Source organism: Uranotaenia lowii, chromosome 3 (genome assembly GCF_029784155.1).
Source record: "Uranotaenia lowii strain MFRU-FL chromosome 3, ASM2978415v1, whole genome shotgun sequence".
NCBI classification, from domain to species: Eukaryota; Metazoa; Arthropoda; class Insecta; order Diptera; family Culicidae; genus Uranotaenia; species Uranotaenia lowii.
Window position 1 is genome coordinate 126,391,954 of NC_073693.1, and position 23,645 is coordinate 126,415,598.

At 34.1% G+C, this 23,645-nt stretch overlaps 1 protein-coding gene across 4 annotated transcripts in view; it reads left to right on the plus strand.

The window, feature by feature from the left end:
• Positions 1–1,987: 1,987 nt before the first annotated feature.
• Positions 1,988–23,645, plus strand: part of LOC129755239 (radial spoke head protein 3 homolog A) — a 95,905-nt gene continuing 74,247 nt past the window's right edge. For 2 of the 4 annotated variants that reach the window (XM_055751626.1, XM_055751627.1), the window contains exon 1: positions 1,988–3,244. In XM_055751626.1, the coding sequence (XP_055607601.1) occupies positions 2,816–3,244 (429 nt within the window). In that variant the 5' untranslated portion in view covers positions 1,988–2,815. The remainder of the gene's footprint in view (positions 3,245–23,645) is intronic. The other 2 variants (XM_055751624.1, XM_055751625.1) reach the window with 2 other exon arrangements.

Genomic DNA, 23,645 nt, shown 5'->3' on the forward strand with positions numbered 1-23,645 from the left:
TAAAGATTAAACTGTTAATAATGTTAATGCGAGTCGCAATTCCTACCAAATAAGTAAACGATCGTAAAAATTGTTACTTAAAGTCGGCATCAAATTGGATATGATAAAAAGTCCGCCATGTTTGCAAATTTGTTCTACCGCGCGGGATTCAAAACAGAAAACAACCTGCAAGTAGCAGTGCAACTAGATTACTAAAAATCAGATGATTCATTTGAAAGAATTATCAAATGAGAGAAGCAACAAATATTGTCGCTGGCAACTGTTTGCATGAATTGAAAGCAAAACTGCTCTCTTTTGCTTACTTTCAGGATCTACGAATAAGGTGTGGAATCTCGTCCAATTTGTATAGTTCTTATCGCTCTAGACAGAATTAAAAATATGTATGTATATAACCTCCACTTTGGTAGGTAAATGATGTTTTTTCGCGTTTTATACAATCATTCTATAATGACATATGTCATATATATTATTCATATGAATCGTTTTGCAAAATTGTTGAGAAATATACCTATAAAAATGTTTGCTGGGATAATAATCGTAGAATCATATCTCATACTTAAAGATCTTTCCATGCCATACTTGATTCCATTTGCTGTTCATCGTCAACATAAATTGATAACGTTATAATATTTTAATGGCATTTCGGCGAGATGAACTCTAGTAGAATGAAATCGAAAGATAGGAAATGATAGGTGGATAGTTAAAGCTAGGGCGCTTTGGAGAAGAGACATTGAAAGGTGGTTTTGAAAATGTAAGTCTAGGGCATGTGGGAGAAAGCTCAAACTAATCGGTTGAATCTTTGCTCGGCAACGGTTAATTCTGTATGGGAGGCGAAGCAATCGCAGCTCGCATACAGAATCAACCCGATGGATTAGATGTATACCAACACACCTAATCGAGCTAGTTATGACGGCGATAAAAATCTGAAAACATAAATTGATAACATGGCTTGAGATACAGCTCAGTTGGCAAGTCAGTTGCTTCCTGAGCCGATGTCCATGAGCCAAAGAGTAAACATCGATCACAGTTGTACCGGATAAGTTTATCAATAACTGTTCGCCAACTGCATCGTTGATATAAGTCGCGAATGACATAAAAATGTTAAAACGACTATAATCGAAACAAAAAAAATTGTTATCTTATGCCAACAAAATTGTATTGGGTCATCTTCCCCTCTTCCTGTGTTCCTACTCACTGTTAGAATGGTGGTTCTTCAAATAATCATAGAACCATATCAAAATAATTTTCCATGTCAAATATTGTCCATTTGTTAGATAATTTCTTAGTTATGCAAAAAAAACTTCAAATCACAATAAGAAGACTATAATAAATTTTTAAAGAAACTGCTTTAAATTTGATTCTACAATTTTTCCACTTAATATTATCAGTAATAAAAAATACCGTCTATAAGATTGTTGTTGGTTAAAGAAAATAAAAGAAGCAGAGGTAGGTATATTAAAATGAAATCTCTTATGTACCACTTGAGGCGAAAATAAAATCGTTCCCCTTTTTCCACCGACACTTGTTCCATCATCGCTTTCACCACATCCCGTTCAGTTTCCGTTATGTCAACCGGCAACGAGGTGTTTGCTCCACAGCTCCGCATAAATTTTCCACCAAAACAGCCATGCCATCCGGGCTACAGACATACCGCATGGTGTTTAGCTTAGCAGCCACCAAGCGCCTCCATCGATTTTTGCCGGTTGGATCAGACGACAACGGCACCTCAGCTGAATTGAAGTAACGAACCGGTCAAGTCGTTTCTAGACAGCCTATGTACCTGCTTCTCATAAATAAGCAGCCGAACAAAGCGTTTGGTTGACCACTTCCAGCACACGTGCAATGGAGAAGAGCTTTTCCGCGAAAACACGTGGAAAGGACTAGGTGGGTGGCGAGGTGCCTCGGGTTGGAAAAGCTTTTCGATTTTCCTCCTTTCAGGATTGACCACATAGCAAGAGGTTGCCCGATGGTCATTCGGACATCGGCTGTCGGCGAGAACAGTCCAGTTTTTCCTAGAACAAGTCCGGTCTCAGTTCGGGATTTTTAGTTTTTGTTTGCTTTTGTAGAATGACTGTAAATTGTTTAAACAACAAGTTTCGATTTTGAATTGAAGTGTCGATGGGTGATCGTTGGAAGTGTTTGATTTCTTGGGTTTCATAAAGTTTTTCATTCAAGTGATAAGATGTTAGTTTCGTTTTCAGTACACGAACGCCGAGCGGGTATTGACTTTCCTTCTCTCACTGCATAATTCATTAGTGGACTTCACCTCAATTTGGGTCAGCACCTCGTGTGTTGGCCAGCCAGCACAGGCCCGTTCCATGCCCGTGACTTTCCGATTTCGGCAGAAAGAAGAACATTATTCTGCGTGCCTTCCGCCATGTTGGAAAACGTGGTCCCCGGTTCGCCTTCAGATTAATCGTTAAGCAGTGCTTTACCCTGATCGGAAATCGTCAGTGTTTCGGTGTGTTATAATTATACCATCAACTATTGATCTACACGGAACGTTAGTGGCAGCAATTAAGAAATCAATCGTGTTCTGAAATTCCGGTAGACTCTAGATAGTGGACTGTTGTGTGTTTCCAACGGTCACCATCTATCACTTTTTCTGAGGTCAACGTAATTGATATCTAAGATAATTATTCCGACTTCAGTAAAAGTATTTCCTATTCGCAGTGTCCGATGTGATGTAAATAATTCAGCATGTTCTAGTGAAGTGGCCATGAATTTACGATATCGACGTTTGTGGTTCATCTAAACTGAACGTCTATCTTCGATTGATTTCACCGGTCTCAAGTTGGATGCAGGCGTAACGAAAATGCCAACCATTTCTTCACGTCAGCAGGAAGAACTTTTGGAAGAGAGTCCAGCATTTGCGGCCTTGCCGGTTGATCAGCTGAGGGTGAGCGGAAAGCCAAATGCAATCGTTAGGCCGCTACGTCGCAACCGGGAAGTGATCGAAGGGCAGTATCTGCTCAACTTGCAACCGGACTTCAAGCTTCTTCAGGATTTGGAAACGCAGATCATTCACAGTAACGGCAACGGCACCACTAACATCAATAATAAAGTTCTCAAAAGCGACAGCAACAATAACACTACCGCAACAACCACCATCCTCCCACAAACCAACGGGCCCAACCCGGCAAAAAAGACGGACCACGGCAAGCACAATGAGTTCACCAAAGAGTTGGATGCCAAGCTGAGGAGACTGCAGAACGATGCCTCCTCTAAGCGTTCCTCGAAAAATGTAGGTCAATTTGGCGGCAAATTATTTATCACCTTCACATCATTATTATTGTTGCAGTCTGTACCGGAACCTCCCTCTCAGAATCGGTATGGTGTTTGGATTATATTATTTACCTTCTTGCTGGATTCCAACGTATGACTGTTCTTATGCGGAAGCAGAACTATTTCTATGACTTTTTTCGGAAGCCTTAGCATATGACAATAAGAGTTTCTGGCCTCCTAAAAATCACTTACTGCCATAACCCATTTCCCAGGGAACCTCACAAAAAATATTCACAAGTATTTTTTTAACAAACACCTTGAGACTATACTCTTGAAAACTGTTACACTCTATTTTGAGTATTAATTTTGATTGCATTGGTAAAACTAATGGAATTTAAGTTAAAAAGGGAAAGGGAAATTGTTTTGCTACCTTTCCATCACACAATGATCCATCTTCCAGATCCTGGTAATTTTCGAAGACCTTCTGTGTCTTCTAAACATTACTTTCTAATTCGCCTACAATTGTCTTATGTTAATACTTTAAACGAGTTTAGCATAGGTAATTCACTTTAGGTATCAGAAAAGGGATAGGCTTAAAAGTGGCACATTTACTAAACAAACGGGACAATTGTGCTTAGCCTTTTTTCGCAGATTTCATCAAATACTTGAAAAACCTGAAAACCTTTAAAACGAGGAAGAAATACCTTATCAAATGGGTTAAATTCCTAAAGGAAAGAATAAACAAGTTCTTCAAAAGATGAGAAAATGAATTCTATGTATTGAACATGGCATGTAGCCTATTCACATAGGGAGTCTTAACAAAATAAATCATGTAGCCTATACACATAGGGATTCTTAAGCATTGCAGCTCATTTCCATATGACACATTCCACCGTGACGTGAAATCGCTTTTCCGAACTTTTCTGCACTGTTATCATTCTAGAAGTCAACCAGTTCACTTGAAAATGAAAAAAATTGTAGCAAACGGTCGCAAATTGAATTTCCTTCAAAATGAATATTATTTGGTCATTTTAAAATTTAAGTTGTTTTTGTTGGGATTGATTATTTTTATGACGTGAATTCACGCTAGAATTAACCATTTCGGACTTTAGTACATATATCTTTGATTTCCTGTTCTCTCTGTGGAAATAGAATATCGGTTTCTTCGAATGAGTTGTAGAAAAAAACAATTACCCACAATTTGAAGTACGGAACTCCTCGCTTGAACAACAACGAACAAAGTTATGCTTATTTGAAGTTGTGACGTGAATTCACTCAGTTCAAGCAGAACAGGGTAGCTGACTGAATTCACGTCACGAAATATAAAGTTATACTGTGGTTATACTGAACCATTCTTTGGAGTCTTAAAATTTTATGTACACTTTCTAACACGATATTTTGTTGTTCCGACTTTTACAGTCATAAATTTTCAGTATCTGCACCTAACTTTTTCCGTATTTTGATTGGCACTTGAATAGCAACATATTGAAGGATCATATGTTAAAATTACTACTGTCATCATTTAAAGATTCACAAAAAAAAATTAATATTTTTTCAATCTTTTTGTATTTTTATTTGAAAATAATGAACTTTAAAAAAAAATCAACTAAATTATGCTTGATTTGTAAAAATCCGACCATCTTGAGGGTCAAAACAGCTTTCAGAGCACATTTTTCATATAAAACTAGCTGACCCGGTGTGCTTTGCTACACCCTTAAAAAATAAAAGATATTTTCAGAAATAAATACAAATTTTTATTGTTTTGTTAGTATTATTTTAAACAAAATTATTACATAATTCAAAAGCAACCGTTATACAATGAGAGCTGCAGCTCGAATTTCGAATTACAACACAAATATGACTTAAATCCTTTCTTTCTCTCTATACACTGTAAAGCGTGAGGGTCTTTAACAATCTTAGAAAAATATCTCGTATTCAAATACCTTTCCATGCCATATTTGTTTCCATTTGTTGGCTTCGTTAGCATTAATTGAGAACTTATGCTAACTAAATTGTATTGGACTCACTTCCCTCCTCCACTGTACCTACTCACTGAAAGGAGGATGGTGTGTCAGAGAAGCATAGAATCATATCAAAATCATTTTCCATGTTAAGTTTTGTCCATTTTTCGGATTTTGTAAAAAAAAAGTTTAATATAAGCTTTCCTCTTACCTCCTGTATTCCCAATACTATTCTCCTACTGCCAGAAAGAAATTGTTTCACATGGAAAAGTTCCTCGTATTGAAATACCATCCCATGCCAAATTTGGTTTTATTTGCGTAGTAAATTCTTGAGTTATGCATAAACTTGAAAGGCAGTACCATCCCCCCTTCCGTTCTCCCCATTGAATGAATGGATGAGAACTTAATATTCATAAAAGTATTTTTCGTACTCAAATACTTTTGATGCCAAATTTGGGTTTATTTGCTCGATTAATTCTCTAGTTATGCAAAAATTGCATGGAAGCCCTTCTTTTCCCCTTTATATCTTCCCGCTGAAAAAAAGTGGGGCTTAAATTTATAATATAAGCATTTCTCGTATCAAAATACCCTCACATGTTAATTATGGTTCCATTTGCTCGATCAGCTCTCCAGTTATACTAAAAATGGTAAGGGAGACCTCTCCTTCCCTCTTTTCATCTTCCTCTTTGAAGGAATGACTGTTACCAAATATTGATAGAAACATTTCTCGTACCCAAATATCGTTCCATGCCAAATATGGTTCCATTAGCTGTTGAAGTTCCCAAGTTATGCAGTAAAAATTGTATGAAACTCCCCTCCCTTTTTCCTTCCTCCCCGCTGGAAGAAGTAAGGGGTCTCAAACAATCATTAGAATATACCCAAGTAACCAAAAGTTCCATAAAACAGTCTCTTAAAAGCTTACTCAGCCCTTCTCAAAGGCTGTATAGTATTCTATTCAGCTGAAAATTTAAGTTCTTATCCACACTTTCAATTTCTATAATCAAAGCTGAGTAGAAGGCTATTCAGCCTTTGCATGAAACTTTCAATAAAGAGAAAAAAGGAAAAAAAAACATAGCGTTCACTTTTTACGTACTTTGAAATCTATCAACTTTCAAATCTGTTGTAGGCTAATTTTAACTTTTTAACTGTTTTCTAAATTCATTTCATACTTACTTAAAATTATTGGCATGTTTGAAGATTTGAACCTGGATCTACGTAGTGAGAACTGAACACGCTACCGCTGTACCATGGCCAATGCTTAAATTGATGTTATTAAAAATATCAATTTATAGTTTTCACTTTTTCTAAGCAGGCTAAATTTAAAAATGTAAACATTTGTTTTCATCAAATTATGCATAACATAATTTCAAACAATACCTGCACGATTCGGAATCAAACTAAGTTTATTTAAGTTTTATTTTTCTTTTAATGATTTGTGTGCCTTACTTTTTCTTTGAAAGAAGGAATAGTCCTTGCGGTTAGTCGGCAAGGTTTATTTTAAATAATCCGACGATAAAGTGCTGTGGAATCAGTTTCGAAAAAAATAAATGGAATGCCAAATGGAGCTCGTGAAGAAGTACGGTATTTCAAATGAGTATTTTGTTTTGTTTTTTTTTGTACCACTAACGATTATTTTGCAAATTTTAGATTCTTGATTGGAGACTAAAATCGCTGTTTTTCAAAATAGATCTGAAAAAAAAACGCAAAAGATGCATATATTTGATTATTCTCAGCAGTAACAAACCAAGAAAACGGTTGGTATTAATATTATGTGTGCTTCCGGTCGCATTAAACCATCCGTGTCAGCCAGTGACGACCTTGCTGTAGGTGCGGAGGTGTTGCTCTGTTTCTACTGTGACAATTTTTTTTTCTAAAGAAACAATCAAGGAGATTCGGTGTGTGGAATATAAACAAAGAAAATTTTCAAAACAAAATGTAAATAAAATTTCAAACTATTATGTTCGTTTGGTGAAAAAAAACTATACTTTCAATGATTATGATGTATGACCCTGTGATAGATTAATGATGTTGCTAGAGTTAACGTCGTGATTCGTTTCTCTAAGCCAAATTTTGTTCAAATTACGGGCTTCTTTATTTTCCGAATAATCCATATATCATTCGCTGTTAAAAATTGAGAACAACTCCGAAAAGTTTTCAGGAGAGTGTTAAAAATAATCGAAAAGTTATCGACAAAATTCAATACACATGGAATTCCATAGAAGTTCAGAATAGAACCAATAAGTTCGTTGGGAGTTCAGAATGGAACCAAAAAGTTCGTTAGGAATCCAGAATGGAACCAAAAAGTTCGTAAGGAGTTCATTAGAAAGTACGAGGGTTAAAATGTATATTCAAACTACACAAGTCACTTAGAACGCACAAACATGAACTATGATACTTCTAGGGACTATTCATGTTCGTTCAGAAGTACAAATTGAACACTTACGAGAATCGGTTATCATTTCTCTCGAGTACCTTTTACTCAGCCAAATGTGAACTTTTATTGTACACGATTAAGTAACTATGTGACTTTTGGTTACTTGGGTATCACGTGCCCAAATACCCTCCCATGCCAAGTTTGGTTCCATTTGCTTAATTAGTTTTTGAGTTATGTAAAAAATTATAAAAGAGAGAGGGGGGGGGGGTCACAAATAATCATAGAAATATTTTTCGTTTCCAAATAACCTCCCATGCCAAATTTGGTTCTATTTGCATAATTAGTTTTTTAGTTATGCAAATAGTTATGAAAGAAGCCCCCTCCCCCTTTCTACTGGAAAGAGGGTAGGGTCTCAAATAATCATTGGAATATTTTTCGTATCCGAATACCTTCCCATGCCAAATTTGGTTCCAATATCTTGATTAGTTTTCGAGAGGAGGGAGGGGTACCTTATATTCATGGGAATATTTCTCGTTCCCAAATACCACCCCATGCCAAATTTGATACCATTTGCTTGATTGGTTCCCGATTTATGCAAAAAATTGTCTTTTATTTGGGAGGCCCCTCCCAAGAGGGAGGGGTCTCAAACCATAATAGGAACCTTCCCCTGCCTCCAATACCCTCGCCTACCAAGTTCCACGCAAATCGGTTCAGTAGTTTCCGAGTCTATAGGGAACAGACAGACAGACAGACAGACAGACAGACAGAAATTCATTTTTATAAATATAGATGTGAAGAAGAGATAACTTTGAATGGGGACCCCCCTTTCATAAAAAGTGAGATTCTTGAAACTGTTATACAAACCATCTCTGATCCAAAAAACCTTCGGATACCAAATTTCACTTCGTTCCGACCGACCATTCATAAGTGATGTTGTTACAAAGAAAATGCCTCCATTTTTATATATTAGATTTAACAAAAAATCAAACTTTGTGACGTGAATTCACTCATTCGCGCTGTTGTAACTCAGCTAGATTCCAACCGATTTCTATAAATTTTAGAGTTTTAGAATCATCTTATCATTTTCAAAGAAAATCTTATTTTTTTATTTTGAAAAAAGTCAGAGTTTTCTCGTAAAATTAAAAACTTATCTTTTTTGTGACGTGAATTCACTCATTAGCGACTGTTTTTGTTCACTTTTCAAACCAACTACATTGGATATAAACAAATTCTTTTTTCTACAAAATGAAGCCGTGTTTTTTGACTTCTGAACGTACTAAAAATATTTCCAAAAAAAATCATCCATATATTAAAATTAATGATTTTGTAAAAGTTGTCACCACTTTTTTCAACAAAAAAAACTGATTTTCAAAATCATCTAAAACATATGTAAAAAAACTTTTTTCTCTTTTTTCCGTTGCTTTCGTGTGATTTGAATTATCAAAATCATAGGCAATTTTGAGATTTTTTGATACGCGAACGGATAAAAAATACTTTCGAGGGGTACAAGCGCGTGGAATGTGTCATATGGGATAAAAAATGAAAAATGTTATTTTGGAATTCGATATAATTATTACATGATGGGCGGAGTATAGAAATGTTGTCAGGCAAACGAGAGATTAAGTTGGAAAGAATCTTTCGTAGGTGGTTCAAAGAGATTGGAGTTTACAATAATAGTCAGAGCATGATCTAGCCAGGATGCTACGATAAGGACAGATAAAACATCTTATTTGTCATGGCAAAGTTGATATTTATTGTATCCATAGATATATGAATTTCTTAGCATTTACGCATTTCTTTACATTACATTTGAAATGGATTTACCTATGACATACTTTCTTACTTCACACACCAGGCTAGGTGAATTGTAAATATACAATATTGGACAATACAACAGATACCATTTTTAAAACCTTATTAAACTGACTATATACACTGTCCAAATTTACGATTAGCATAAAGTAAACGGAGGTAAGTTGGAAAAACATTTTTGAAATGAATCTCATTAAAAACGGGGATGATTTGATCAAAAATGTCGATTATAGGACTAAAATTACATTTAGAAGCCATTTTTCATCTGGACGAAACTTAGCAGTATTTCCCATAAAATCTATGATGAAACTCAGTTTTTACTAATGAATATTTATTTTGAATAATATCTCAAATTTGTAAGACCTTAACTTAAAAAATGAACACACAATTATTGCGATACCGAAAATGTCATGCCAATTTTCCTATAATGTTATGAATCAAACAAAAATTTTAGGGTGGTTGTGTACATAATTTTACTTCAAAAATCAAAGGAAAAGTAAATCAATAGAGCCTTTAGAGTAAAATTGAACGCCTTTTCGCTTGATACCCTCCATCAAAGTCTTTACGGTGTCATCCGGTACCAGTTTCTCATTTTTTTCCACTTTCTTAACATGTTTTTTCTCGTCTTTGACTGTCTTCTTGCTCTTCTGAAGTTCCCGCTTCATTATTGCCCAGTACTGTTTCACCGGGCGCAGCTCCGTACAGTTTATAAGGTTCATGTTCTCCGGAACACTTTTAAAATAGTGGCATGATGCCAAATCTGGATAAAATAGCGGAGCTTTTTCCTTCTAGGGGAGAGCTCACTGCGACCAGTAGTTGATCTATTGTTAAATGCGGAGCGGAGCTTCGTCGTGCTGCTTCAAGAACGACAAAAGGCGCTTCTCGAGGCACTCAGATTTTAAGATCCCACCATTTACTGAGCCCTTCGTCACGAAAGGCTCACACCTCAGTCCGCAACAGCAGATGGCCTGCCAAACGAAATATTTGGAGGCGAACTTCGACATTTTCTTCTTCTTATATTTGTCGTACACATCGAACTTGCTCTTGCCGGTGAAAACTTCAACCCCGGATTTCGCGTAAAATCGGCTTTTATATACGTTTCGTCGTCCATCACACAGCAGCCATATTTTGTCGGCATCTTCGCGTAGAGCTTCAGTGTCCGAGTTTTAGCCGTCGATTGTTGCCGCTCATCGCGGTTTGGAAATTTCTGTACCTTGTATATACATATGTAGTCCAGCCCTCTTCTTTGCATTCTGGGATTTGCTTTAATCATCCGCTTCACATTTCCCTCCGTCATTTTGTTTTCCGGTTCCGATTTTTTCCAGCTCCTTTGCTGTGGTCCAACGTCAACCGCTTCAACACTCTGGAGACGGTTGAATGGCGAATGTCCAACATTTTTCCCAATTTCCGGTGCGCCAGGTCAGGAAATTCCAAGTGTTTGGATAGAATTTGTTCTCTCGACTCGCGTTGGTTCACCTCCATTTTCGTTGAATCGAAAATTACGACTTCGAGTTTGACAGCATGTAAACAATACACATCAATGAGAAAGTATGCAAAATTTGGTTGATTTTTACTCAATGGTACTAAAGTTATGCCCTGTCGAATGTGTCGCAATAGTTTCGTCTTCGTCCTTAGGAACATTTTCGATTTTTGTTTCAGTCGATTTTGTTCAGTTTTAGCTCTACATACTTTACAGTTCATTTAGCTCTAATCTATCTTCCTAAATTTTTAAACCAAGAGGAATCTCAATAAATTTTTTATTGCCAATTATAACTGTTTTAGGGTTTCAGCTGTTTCTGAGCAGTTCAATGCTTTTTTGATTAGTTTTCCTGTATTAAAAACCATTACAGGGACTTATTTCAATTGAACAACGTATTTCGAACTACAGAAAATTTACTTTTGGGGTATCGTTTTGCTCGAAATAGTTGTAATTTTTTTTCGACCTTTTGAAAAAATCTAAAATTATTTTGAACTTTTGAAAGAATCGACTGGAAAAAACTTGGAAAAAATTGTTTAAAAATCATTAATGGTCAATTTTAAGTTAAGGTCTTACAAATTCGAAATATTAATCAAAAAAAAAAAATATTCATTGCTGCAAACACTCTTCAAAGCACGACAAATAGTGTTTTTACCAGCTTTGATAAGTCCTTTGTTCCCATATTGTTAGAAGCGCACGCTTTTTGCATACGTGAGTTCAATTGTTTGATCATTGTTTGATGCAAAAAAGAGATTTATTGTCATTATTTCTTTCATAACTCTGAAAGGAGTAATTGGCCACTTTGGTGTCTACAGATGAAAGTTGCATCATAAATTGGGCTATAAGAGTATATAGGGTCGATGGCAAGGCCGTGCGAACGGGGGGGGGGTTTTAGGGGTTTAACCCCCCCATGAAGATTTTTCCCAAGTAAAATTTTCACCATAGTTTTGGAAAGTAACTTGATGATAAATAAGTGTTAGCAAGGAAGTCAAAAATTTGGCTCGCCTCCGGCGGAATTTAGTCCCTTGACTTGAGACATTTCATTCTACGACACTTTATGACGTTCACGGTTTAAAACTAATTTTCATTTTAAACTTCGATTTACCATTCAATAAACTTTTTGTATTGAAACTCCTAACTTGACATACAAAAACCCTACTTCGTCTTTAGAATGGGTTTTTATTAAGAAGTGTAACTAGTAATCATTTATTCATCGAATACTGATTTTATGAGTCAAAAAGTTGGAAACCATGCAACAGGCACAATGTTCAACAGAATTAGCAGAAAAACAAATCAAAAATCTTATAACTTTAATTTAGATGATTTAATAAAATCGTTTACCGTACCTAAAAATGTTATGCTGATATGAAATATTCTTCAAGAAACCAATTTCAGTCGTAATTTCATTTTGTATTTCTTGTTCTTCCTCAACATAAGTTTTGAAAAGGTTTTGATCAATAACACAAGGTCACAAAATCTACATTTTTCCAAGGTGCAATGAACTTAAAAAAGTAATTTTGTTTAACTTCAGTGCCCAGAATCTAAATATGCTATTTTTCTTCAAATTTTTTTCAAATGTAGGTTTAATAGTTCCACCTAAAAATGACACATTTTAAAACTAAATGCGATAGTCTAAATTAAACAAAAGATTCGAGTTCAGGACGCTTAAATCTACCAAATCAATCATTGAAATATAAGCACTAAAATTCTTTTCTCTTGAGTTATCAATGAAATTTCTTAAATAAGTTTGGTAAGACGTGATTATTGAAAAAAAAACTTCATAATATTATCTTTTTAATCATAATATATTGTTTCAATTTTCAAATGACTTTACCGAATTTCATAGTACAGTTTTTTTTTTCAATTTTCAAATAAATTTACCGAATTTTAAAGTAAAGCTAATCAAATTTTTACAAATATTTTTAATAGGTTTGTCTATGTTTTTCAATGCTGAATTTATGTGTTTTAAAACAAAGACCTTTAATTTTTTCCTAATTCAAAATTCAAATTTCAAATCGCGATAATTTTTTTTCATATTCGAAACACATCAACTCTTGATTTGAAAATGAAGAGAAGAAATGTAAATTAAGATGAGTAATAAATATCAATTATTATCATTTTCCTAAATATCAATCAATGATTAATTTTTTACCTGATCTGACATTTATATATTGTACATTATTCGAATTTAGATTTTTTTTTAAATCTGTGATTTGGAAATATTTACATATTTAAAATTTGAAAACTTTGAAACTGCTGAACTGCTGAGAAATAATTTTGAAGCAAATTTCTACTTCAGGGTATGGAACATCATTTTGAATAATTTATCAATGACTGACAGAAAACATCATTGATATGAAACTTTCATTGTGATTTGTTTTAAAAAGATTGATTCATTTTATCACTAAAATTTGTTATTTTTTGAGTTCGTGTGAAAATTATTAGTAAGGAAATCATGTTAGAAATCAATTTCCTTCTCTATTGTGAATTTTTGGTATTGTTATTATTTTTAGCTAAATTTGAATTTCGAAATTCAACGTATACTAAACTGGGAGAACAAAAATAGAAAAATATGAACATAGATAGCTTGAGCCACCAAATAGAAAGATAAGCCTTTCATTCAAAATTTGTCGAATACTAGCTCCTGTCGAAATCTAGAGTATCTACCCTATACATTTTACGTTGAATTTATTACTTTAACTGACATATGTTTTTCATAATGATTTTCAGATGAGATTTTAAAAAAAACAGTACAAATGTTGAAAAATTATTTGATTTGGCTTCACTGGGTAGCATTCAAAATCAAAACATTGAAAACTGAAATGATTTCTCGAAAGGGCTAAACGGCAATTTTGTTTAAGGAAAATCGAGGATTAGGTACGTCCTTTTGATGAAATCAATCGTTTCATTCTTGTTTAGAGGGCTGAGGCCGTAAGGTAGTGTTCGTAAAGAACTATCAATATATGCTAATACAACGGTACACGGAAAATAATAAAAAGGTAAAATTTACCGAGTTAGCAAAGGTGAACGCTCGTGAAAGCCAAAAAGGTAACTTCTACCTCTTCGAGGTGAAACTCACCTCACAGTGAGGTAAAATTTACCTGAATCGAGGTTGGAAAAAAGGTACAATTCACCGAGAAAAAAGGTGAATCCAAAAAAGGTAAATCTTACCTCGTAGCGAGGTGAATTGAGTTCGATAAAAAAGTATAATTCACCTAGAAAAAAAGGTAAATCCAAATAAGGTAAAACTTACCTCGTAGCGAGGTGTAATTGACCTGGATTGAGCTAAACAAAACGGTACAATTCTTCTAAAAAAAAGTAACTATTCGCCGAACCCGTTCATTGAGGTTAAGCTGTTTTGTCATTCTAGGAACAAGTTTTGCTTTGTGCCTAATATGTGAAAATCGGAATAGAATGGTAAGTGTTCTTAAATATCATTTAGTTGTGCTGGTTCTCGTCATAATACTATTGATTTTGTTTCAGATCTGCCCATAGGGCTTTGAGGTGTATTCCACGTCATCCTCAAGCTGGAAAAGCCGAACCTGACCGGATTATTCGAACGGAGGAGGCCATGAATGTACGCAACGCAGGTGGATTCAGCGGCCATAGCGGCTCAGAAGAACGCGAAGCCGAATTATCAGTCCCTATTTATCTCCAATAAATATCATTTTTGAAAGAATTTTGTATTTTTTTAATTCTTATTGAAGAAAACAATCAAACCAACCAGCATTTACCTTTTAAATCAGTAAATGGGAAAACGATATTATTTACTATTTTGCTAGGTGAATGCGAAAAAGGTAAAATTTACCTTTTTGCTAGGTAAATTGAAAAAAGGTAACATTTACCTTTTTGCTAGGTGAATGGAAAAAAGGTAAAATTTACCTCGAAAGAGGGGTGGAAAAAATTCACCTCGCAAAAAGGTAAATTTTACCTTTTTTTTATTTTCCGTGTAATTTTGCAAAATATTCGGTGATGCAGATGGTATTTTTAGACACCATTTAAAGTTTATTTACAATTTTCAAGTTTAAGGTAATTACTCAAATTTTGTTACATGTTTTATTTGGAAGGCTGAAAAAACATTATTGCGTTTTGATGATAGCATATATGATTTTCGTTGAAAAATAACAGAGTTATAAAGCTTTGAAAATTGGTTTTTATTTACAAAAAAAAATCTAACCACATTCAACTCAAAAAATAAAAATGTTGGAAATCGGAAAAAACATGTTTTTTTAAGTCGTAAAAATGAATCAAATTTTCAATTTTAGGGAAGTTCTAAAGACCCCCGGCGCAAACCGTCAGATAATCAAAAAAACCAGTTGTATTGTCCAATACTGTTGCTAAAGCTTAGTTCATTTTAAACGTAAAACTTTCAAAAACAACATTTTGTCTCCATTCACATTTACAAGGGAGTCCATTGATAAGACACGTCTCAAAACGATTTTCGTTTCTTAGATACATGAATTTTGTTAATGACTGTAACTGCAAAATTCATGTAGTTAAGTTGGCAATTTATAACCGTAACTTAAATATAAAATGATAGACCATCATATTCGATTAATTTTGGGACCCTTTTTTTTTTTTTTTTTTTTTATTTTGTAGCGGCCCACCACACTCCCCCACACCAAAAGGCTCAATTGAGCCCCCTGGCAATGGACGCTACTGTTCTCAGCATGTCTGGCAGCAATGAATAATAAAAGTTAACGCGAGCAAATTTTAATCATGCTGAGAACACAAAATTGTTTAATGTCGTGCGAGGAAATGTATTATTTAACTAAATTGACAACAATATGAATCTCAATGGAAAATAATTTCCTTTGAAGAGATTCATTATACTATATTTACTATTACACTAATTATATTTACTAATTTTATCAAGTTATGTTCAATAATTTAATAAGATAAAAATACAAACTACAATTTTTTAAAGAATAATAATATTAGAAATTAACGCTACAAATATGCAAAAGGTAAGCAAAACAAAGACTGGTTGATGATCGACTGTTTTAATGGTTCAATTTTTCTTTCAAAAGCTGTATCACTTTGGTTTTGAACATGGAACGATTGGTTATGTTTTTAATATCAGTTGGTAAGGTGTTGTATTTAGTAGGTCCAATAAACGAAATTCTTTTTTGCCCTAATGATGTTGTGGATCGGCTTCGTTGCAAGAAATCTGACTGGCGAGTGTTATGAGTTCGCAACCCCGTAGTAAAATGGAGGTTTTGAATATTTTCAGTTGAGTGTAGATTATCATAGATATATATAACAGTTTGCAAATCACAGAGTTCAGATATTGGAAGAACGTTATGCGTTCTTAAAGAGTATAGCTGAAAGGTAGGGAATAACAAAGGGAGTTTTAAGATGTTTTTCAAGCATCTATTCTGGAGCGTTTGAAGTTTCTGTAAGTGAGACAAAGAAGCTCTTCCCCATATCATAACAAGGTAGTTCAAATGAGAGTGAATAAACGCAAAATAAAATTTAAAGAGAACATGTTGGGGAACAAAATTTCTCAGTTTCCAAAGAACACCGCAAAGAGGAGTAATTTTTTTTCCAGGTGTTCAATTTGACGATTCCATGAAAGAGTTTCATCTAAGTAAATTCCTAAGTATTTGAAACAACTAACTCTCTCAATCGTATTACCATTCATAGCTGGGTCATTAGTACGAGGCAGTTTTTTATGTGAAGAACGAAACAACATGTATTTGGTTTTTGTATAATTAAGTGAAAGTAGGTTTGAATTGAAATATTTTGAAAGCAGTTTTAGGTCGTCTTCAATGTGCTGAATTATAATATCAGGTGAAGTTTCTGAATAAAAAATTGCTGTATCATCGGCAAATAAACGTGCTGTGCCTTTAAGTTGAAGGTTACATAAATCATTTACATATAAGAGGAAAAGTAATGTGTGTGTGTGTGTGATCCAACCAACGACCCCCTGAACTGGCAGGTATGTTATGCAAAGGAGTCAATTTTAATCCATTTGATTAAAATTGTTCAATCGCGGGTGCTGGTGGTGTTAGCTCTATTGAAATTCCAGAAACCCATTTCAGAATGACAGAGACCTAGCTGCACATCCCGAGGTAACTTTCCTTATCAATAAGCCCCGCCCAATCATAGCCACATGACCAAATGGGTCATGCGATTATGATCAAACTTTCCATCTTTTATTGTTGACATACCCGGGTACTTATTCAATATAATCTAATCTAATAAGTCTAGTTATATAAAACTAGTATCCTAGCAGGTACAATAAAAGATGGACGTGTAAATAGTTTAATACATTTGGTTTATTTTTCCTATTATGAATAAAGTAAAATACAATTATAAAGAAAATATAATTCTTACCGAAGAAGCTGGAATACAAATACCAAAAAAATCGATCGACTGATGCATTTAAAAAAAAACAATTAACGAACACGCCGTGAATTGAACCATTCCATTGATTAAGCCAACTGACGTTCACCTTTTTGGAATGTGAATAAAACAGCGGTACAAGTTACCGTTTTGCTAGGTGGATGAGAAAAAATAGAATCAACTTTTTTTCCACTGTGAAAATCAAAAAGGGAAAATTTACCTTTTTGCTAAGTGAATGAAAAAAGGTAAAATTTAACTCGAAAGGGTGGAAAAAAATCACCTCTGCTTCTCGGTAAATTTTACCTTTTTATTATTTTCCGTGTGAAAAATGTATTCAGATAACAGATTATCGGATTGGGGCTAGTGCTATGGTCAATTCGGGGAAGTTTGGTTAAGCCGCCTCAAGAACCTTACCTAGTGCAGTATAATTTACACCGTACTGCCTCCAATATGGAGCTCGAAATAAGGGGGGGGGGGGGGAGGGGTTGTATCTAATGTGTTCCAGTGGAAAGTATTTTTTAAAGCAGCAATTACGATCGGGTTATTTGGTCATATTTGACTTCGTATTTCAGGATAATCCGGAACGCCATCTTGGTTATTTATTTATTCCATAACGAGCGCAATATTTATAAACAGAATGAAAATTAAAACTTAAAACTAGATACTCCCCATTTAACAGAAAATATTTGAAACTTCAATATTTATTTATTTTTTAAACAATAGGCAATCACGAAATAACTAAATGGGGATTCCCTTGGAAGTCCTCCTTCAAATTTCTTGCTTTAATTTGTTCCCGAAGTGAAGTTTAATTTCGCTTACCTTTTCGACGTAATCCATCTGTAGTTTCACCTTCTTTTGTTCACAATATTGTTACACAATTAAAATATTCACTTACAACTATTTTAAACTGATAAAACGTAGCTTTACTTTCCCGTTTTTTTTTCACAATATGCCGCCAAAATCCTCGTGACATATAAGAGGAAAAGTAATGGCCCGATATTACTCCCTTGTGGTACACCGATATCAATATTTCTTAATTCGCTTCTTGTATTTTCAATAGCCACAAACTGCTTGCGATCTTCTAGGTAGCTACGAAGGATATTATTTGCTGTTCCTCTTATCCCGTATTTATGCAATTTGGACAATAATATGTCATGATTTAGAGTGTCGAAAGCTTTTTTGAGATCCAAAAACAATGCCCCAACAACATTTTTTGACTCTATTTTACATATGATAGATTCCACTAATTCTGAGATGGCAATTTGAGTGCTCGAGCCTGATCTAAATCCATATTGCAGTTTATAGAGTATATTGTTCTGATTTAGAAAGTCTACAATCCTATTAACAAGAAGCTTCTCGAACACTTTACTAAAAACGCTTAAGGTCGAGATAGGACGATAGTTATTGACGTCAAGCGAATCGCCAGCCTTAAAAACAGGGATAACTTTCGCAATTTTTAGACAGTTCGGGAAAACTCCTGACTCTAATATTTGGTTAAAATATTGTGTGAGTATGTACGAGAATGTTTCATGGTTGTTTTTTAGGACATTAACAGGGAAGCCATCTGGTCCATGACCCTTTTTATTTTTAAGTGAAAAAATAACTAATCGAACCTCGTTTACATTAGCGGGTCGTAAGAAGATTGTATTTTCTACCTGTGCGATATGAGACAAATGATCATTTTCAGTGTCTATTGGAATCTCTTTAGCCAGGTTCTTTCCAATTGTGGAAAAATGTTTGTTAAATTTCTCACAAATCTGTGTACTGTTGGTTATAACACCTCTTTCATCTGAAAGGTTGATTGAGGAAGTCGTTTTAGATTTACCTAAGAGCGTATTTATGTTTTTCCAGAGCTTAGAATGCGGAGAATTATTTAATAAGCGCTCGTAATAGAGCCTTTTACATTCTTGTTTTTTTGCACCAGGCTTCGGACTCTTTTCAGAGCCCAACAAGAGCGGTGTAACAATCAGCTCCGCTCTTTAAATTTTGTTGTGAGTGGAGCAAGAGTGGTCGATTGGAGCGGAGTGACTATACACACAGAGAGCGTTTTTCGTCACTCACATAACACTCAAAATTGAAATGAGCACTCTATAAGAGCGTCACCTAAAGAGTCCTCCTAAGGTGTATACAATGTGCGCCCAAGTAATTAATTCATGGTGCTGTTCGCTTTGGTTCGTATCTGGCTGCTTTTTTCGAAAATGAATCAAAAAGATAATAACATCAAGCCGGAATTAATGAAAATAATATAATATAATACACTTTGGTAAAGTATAAGTCTCTATCAAACAACAAACCAAACGAGTCACGCCTAGAACCTATCCGAATGTTCTTCACTGGGTGAAACTAAATTGCTCCCCCACGGTGGGAAAGGTAGCATAAGTGATCTGCCTGCAGTATAGTGGTGCTGATTGAACATTGAAAGTTAGTTTTACAGTCCGCTAGCTAGTTTCGAGCGAGGGTGATATTAACAAGATTTGTTTTGGATTCATGAAATAAAATCAATACCAATACCAACACTAGCATATACTAGTAATGCCCAAAATGTTTTCCAGAAACAAGTTGATGACGGTTTTAACGAGTTTTCTTGATCATAAAGGATAAAAAAATAACATTTATAATATTAACAAATGCTTGTTTATAAATTTTACCTTGCTTTTAAACATTTATAATCAAAAAAAGAACTATTATGGTGCATACATTTAGGGGCAAAAATTAAAATAATTGCTTAATAGTTTGAGCTACAAAATACAAACGAAATTTTACCTTCACACATTCCTTTAGGCCCTCCCACTATTTCCATTTTCATTCAAAGTTAACCATTTGTCCAATACGGTTTTACTCTTGAAAAAGTCCTTTTTTTAAATCAAAAATTTATCACCAAATGATTATAAAAATAGTACTATAACTATACATATACAAAGTGAAAAAATAGCTCTTTCACATTCAACAACCCGTTTGCTTGTAAATGCTTTTTGGTTTTATCATGAGAGCTGTTTGTTTGCAAGCCTTGGAAAAAACAGATATTTTGGGATTTTTAAATTTCATTTTTACTAATAGAATTTTTTTAATACAAAACAAATTACGTGATTTTTTTAAATTTTGAAGTTAATTTTTTTCAAGATTTTTAAGTTTTTTGGCATCAAAATTAGAATTACGATCCTTTGGTCCCCCCTAGGAGATTTTTGAGGGCAACAAACCATAAATGTGAGCGCTGTGAGGCACCCCAAAATAAGTCCGAATGAGTTGAAATTTTGCGAGGTTAGTTTTTTGGGCCAATCCACAAAATGTTTATGAGCAGTTTTCGAAATTCGACTTGACCCATTTGACTGCCATCCTAACGCAAATACATATGCTAGATTTGTGAAGCAATTAACATTATAGATTTAATCTTTAGTAGAAAAAATGTCTTCATGAAAACTACGTTTATTTTCACGACGCGTTTTCGGCTTATTTTCACTCCAACCAAATAGCACAAATAGTATCACGTGATTTAAAAGCTTAGTACTGTGTGCAGCATACTTTTCAATCTAGCAATGCGTGAAGTGTTAAATTACTCGAACCTGTTTGAAATGGAGACAGTTTAAGTATCTCAAAATTTACTTTTTAACCATTTATAAGATGCTTTGTTAAATATTTCAGGGTACATTTGAAGAGCTTTCTTATAGTTATTCAGCGGTTCAGCGGAAAATTTCCTTTAGAGAATTTGAAAATCGGAAAAAGATAAATGGCTCGGCTTAAGAGAGAAATATATTTCTTATTTTTAACAAAATTTCTTTTTTTTTTCATACAAACCTGCATATATAACTTTACTCTTGTAATCGTTCCTTTTAAATTTTGCAACGAATTTGTTGAGACCTACGGGTTTTAGTAATTCGAAAATGACTTCATATGAAATCAGTGCAACGTAGATGCCTACTAATTTTATTAAAACTTTCTCAAAAATTACCCAAGTTTTTATCAATTTTATCCTGAATTTCTGATTAATTCAACAAGATGGATAGATAACACAAAGATTAAAACCAAAATGCAAAACTTTATTTATGATTATAAGGTAAAAACTACAGATATGACGAAAATTTAAAAAAGAAGACCAACTTAAGGTATTTCGTAACGTTTATAAGTCTTTTTTTTTTAATTTGGCTTATTTTGTTATTCGAAAGATTTTTATTTTTATCTATGAGATCAATTTTCCATTTTGCTTGAAACTCGGTGTTATTTGTCGTTGTGTTGTATTTTATATTAAGATTCAAATATTTTCGGACAACCCTTATGGAAAAAAGAATTTTGGGATTTTCAGCGAGTTATGAAATTCTTAAACATTCCATATGATTCCCCCAGAGATCTGAAAAAATAGCAGTGCAGTGTTTTATGCAATTTCTAAGTCATATGGCATCAAATAGTCTTCAAAATGTACGTACAAGTTTTTTTTTTATTTGATAATGAAATTTTCCCCATTCATCTATTGTCATAATAATGTAGATATATGTAATTAAGTAGATTTACATTACATAAATTTCATGAAACCATTGAAATTTGAACCTCGGCACCAAGCACTTGCACGCTTTGCTTTCAAAGCGCTGCCTAAAGAATTCCATTAATGAACGTCTTTTTTGGTACGCACATGATTGGAAGGACGGTTTCCTAAAACACACTTCATTTCCCTAAGAGCGTGCTCTAAGAGCTACACTGACGGAGCACACATCACTCATGTAAGTGAGTGTCGAAGATTTATTTTTCGGGAAGCTGAGCAGAGTGAGTGTGCGGTTTAGCGCTCACAAGAGTGTGGGTTCCACTCCTCTTTGTGAAGCTTTGCCCTTGCACTTATGAGTGACACCTCAGGAGCCGTCCGAAGCCTGTTTTGCACTCACTTTTTTATTTAAATGAATTAACATCTCTTTCAAATTGTTATCATTAGGATGCTTTTTTGATCGTTTTAAATAATTATCTTTTATTTTGATGAGTGTCCACAGGTCAAATGTCATCCACGGACAGCAATTACCTTTAAGTTTTACCCTTTTATTAAGTGTACGAGTAGAAACTTTCACAAAGCGATTGTAAGTTGATGTGATTTCTTGTAGGCCTTCATCAACACTTTCTGGTAGTTGAATACTGTTTAAATAATTCACAAATAAGCTGTTTAGTTTAGCGTAGTCAACTATCTCTTTTCTTAGAATTGTTACATTTTTATCACCTAATAAATTGAAGGACGTGAGTATTTGTAGATGGTCACTAACATCAGAAAAGATTGTATCATTTTTCAATCGATCTAAGTCAATTTGCTTCGATATTACGTGATCTAGAATATTCCGAGTTGTTGGCCTAGTAGGAAATGTGTTTGTACAAGCGTATCCAAAAGATTCTAAGATAGATCTATATTTTGCTACGGTATTCAAATTAACCAGATTCACAGGAACGTTTAAATCACCTACAATAAAGCAGGAGTGATTATCAGCAACAGACGTTAGAAGAGATTCAATTTGATCACAAAACTTGTTAAACGAAAATGCAGGGGGTCTATATACGCCATGAACACAAATTACTTGACCACTTGTACAGATTTCGACACTTATTCGGTGAAAGCCATCAAAAGTTATATTTTCAGTAGTTTTAAAATTCAAATTTGTTTTTATATACATAGCTAGGCCTCCATATGGTTGATCACGGCAAGAGAAAATAGATGTATATCCCGGAATGTTGTAAATACAACAGTTATCTTTACCAAGCCAAGTTTCACAAATAACAATAACATCGATACAAACATTAAAATGATCAATAGTTTGTAATATGCAATCAAATTTATCTAAATTATTCATACTACGTACATTCCATTGCAAAATTCTAAAGGATCTTGAATCATTATTAAAACTACTTAAATTAAAATCTTCTACATTTTCGTGGTATCTATTAATTAAACTATCCATTGAATAAAATATATAAAAGTTTCAAACAGTTGTAGATTTAAGATCTTATTTTGATCGTGGATCAGCATTGTTCCTTTTTCGTTTGGGTGAAGGACTTTCATTTGGAATCGTAGATGTGTTATTTCCTTGCTGAGTGACATGCATGCTCATATAACGATTCATTTCGAGTTTAGTTTTAATTATATCAGGTTTTGAATTTTCTGTTTGTTTGACCAGAATGGCACCATTTCTTCCGGGCCAGATGTATTTGGCTCCAATTAAATCTTGATATTCGCGCAATTCAGTTAGAATTTCCATAGATAAGGGCGTCAATTCATCCCTTATTGTGACGTTAAGCGCTTTACCATCAACTACTAATAAAGGATCTATTGAAGAAGAGGCAAGTTTCCCAAAAATTTTTTTTTACTAAAAATTTCTTCTTTTATGACTGTATCTTTTAATAAAACTTTGATCGGTGGACACTTTTCATTGGGTTTGTTCGAGGATATTAACCTAACAGCGTTTAAAATGGACTCAGTTTTAAGCTC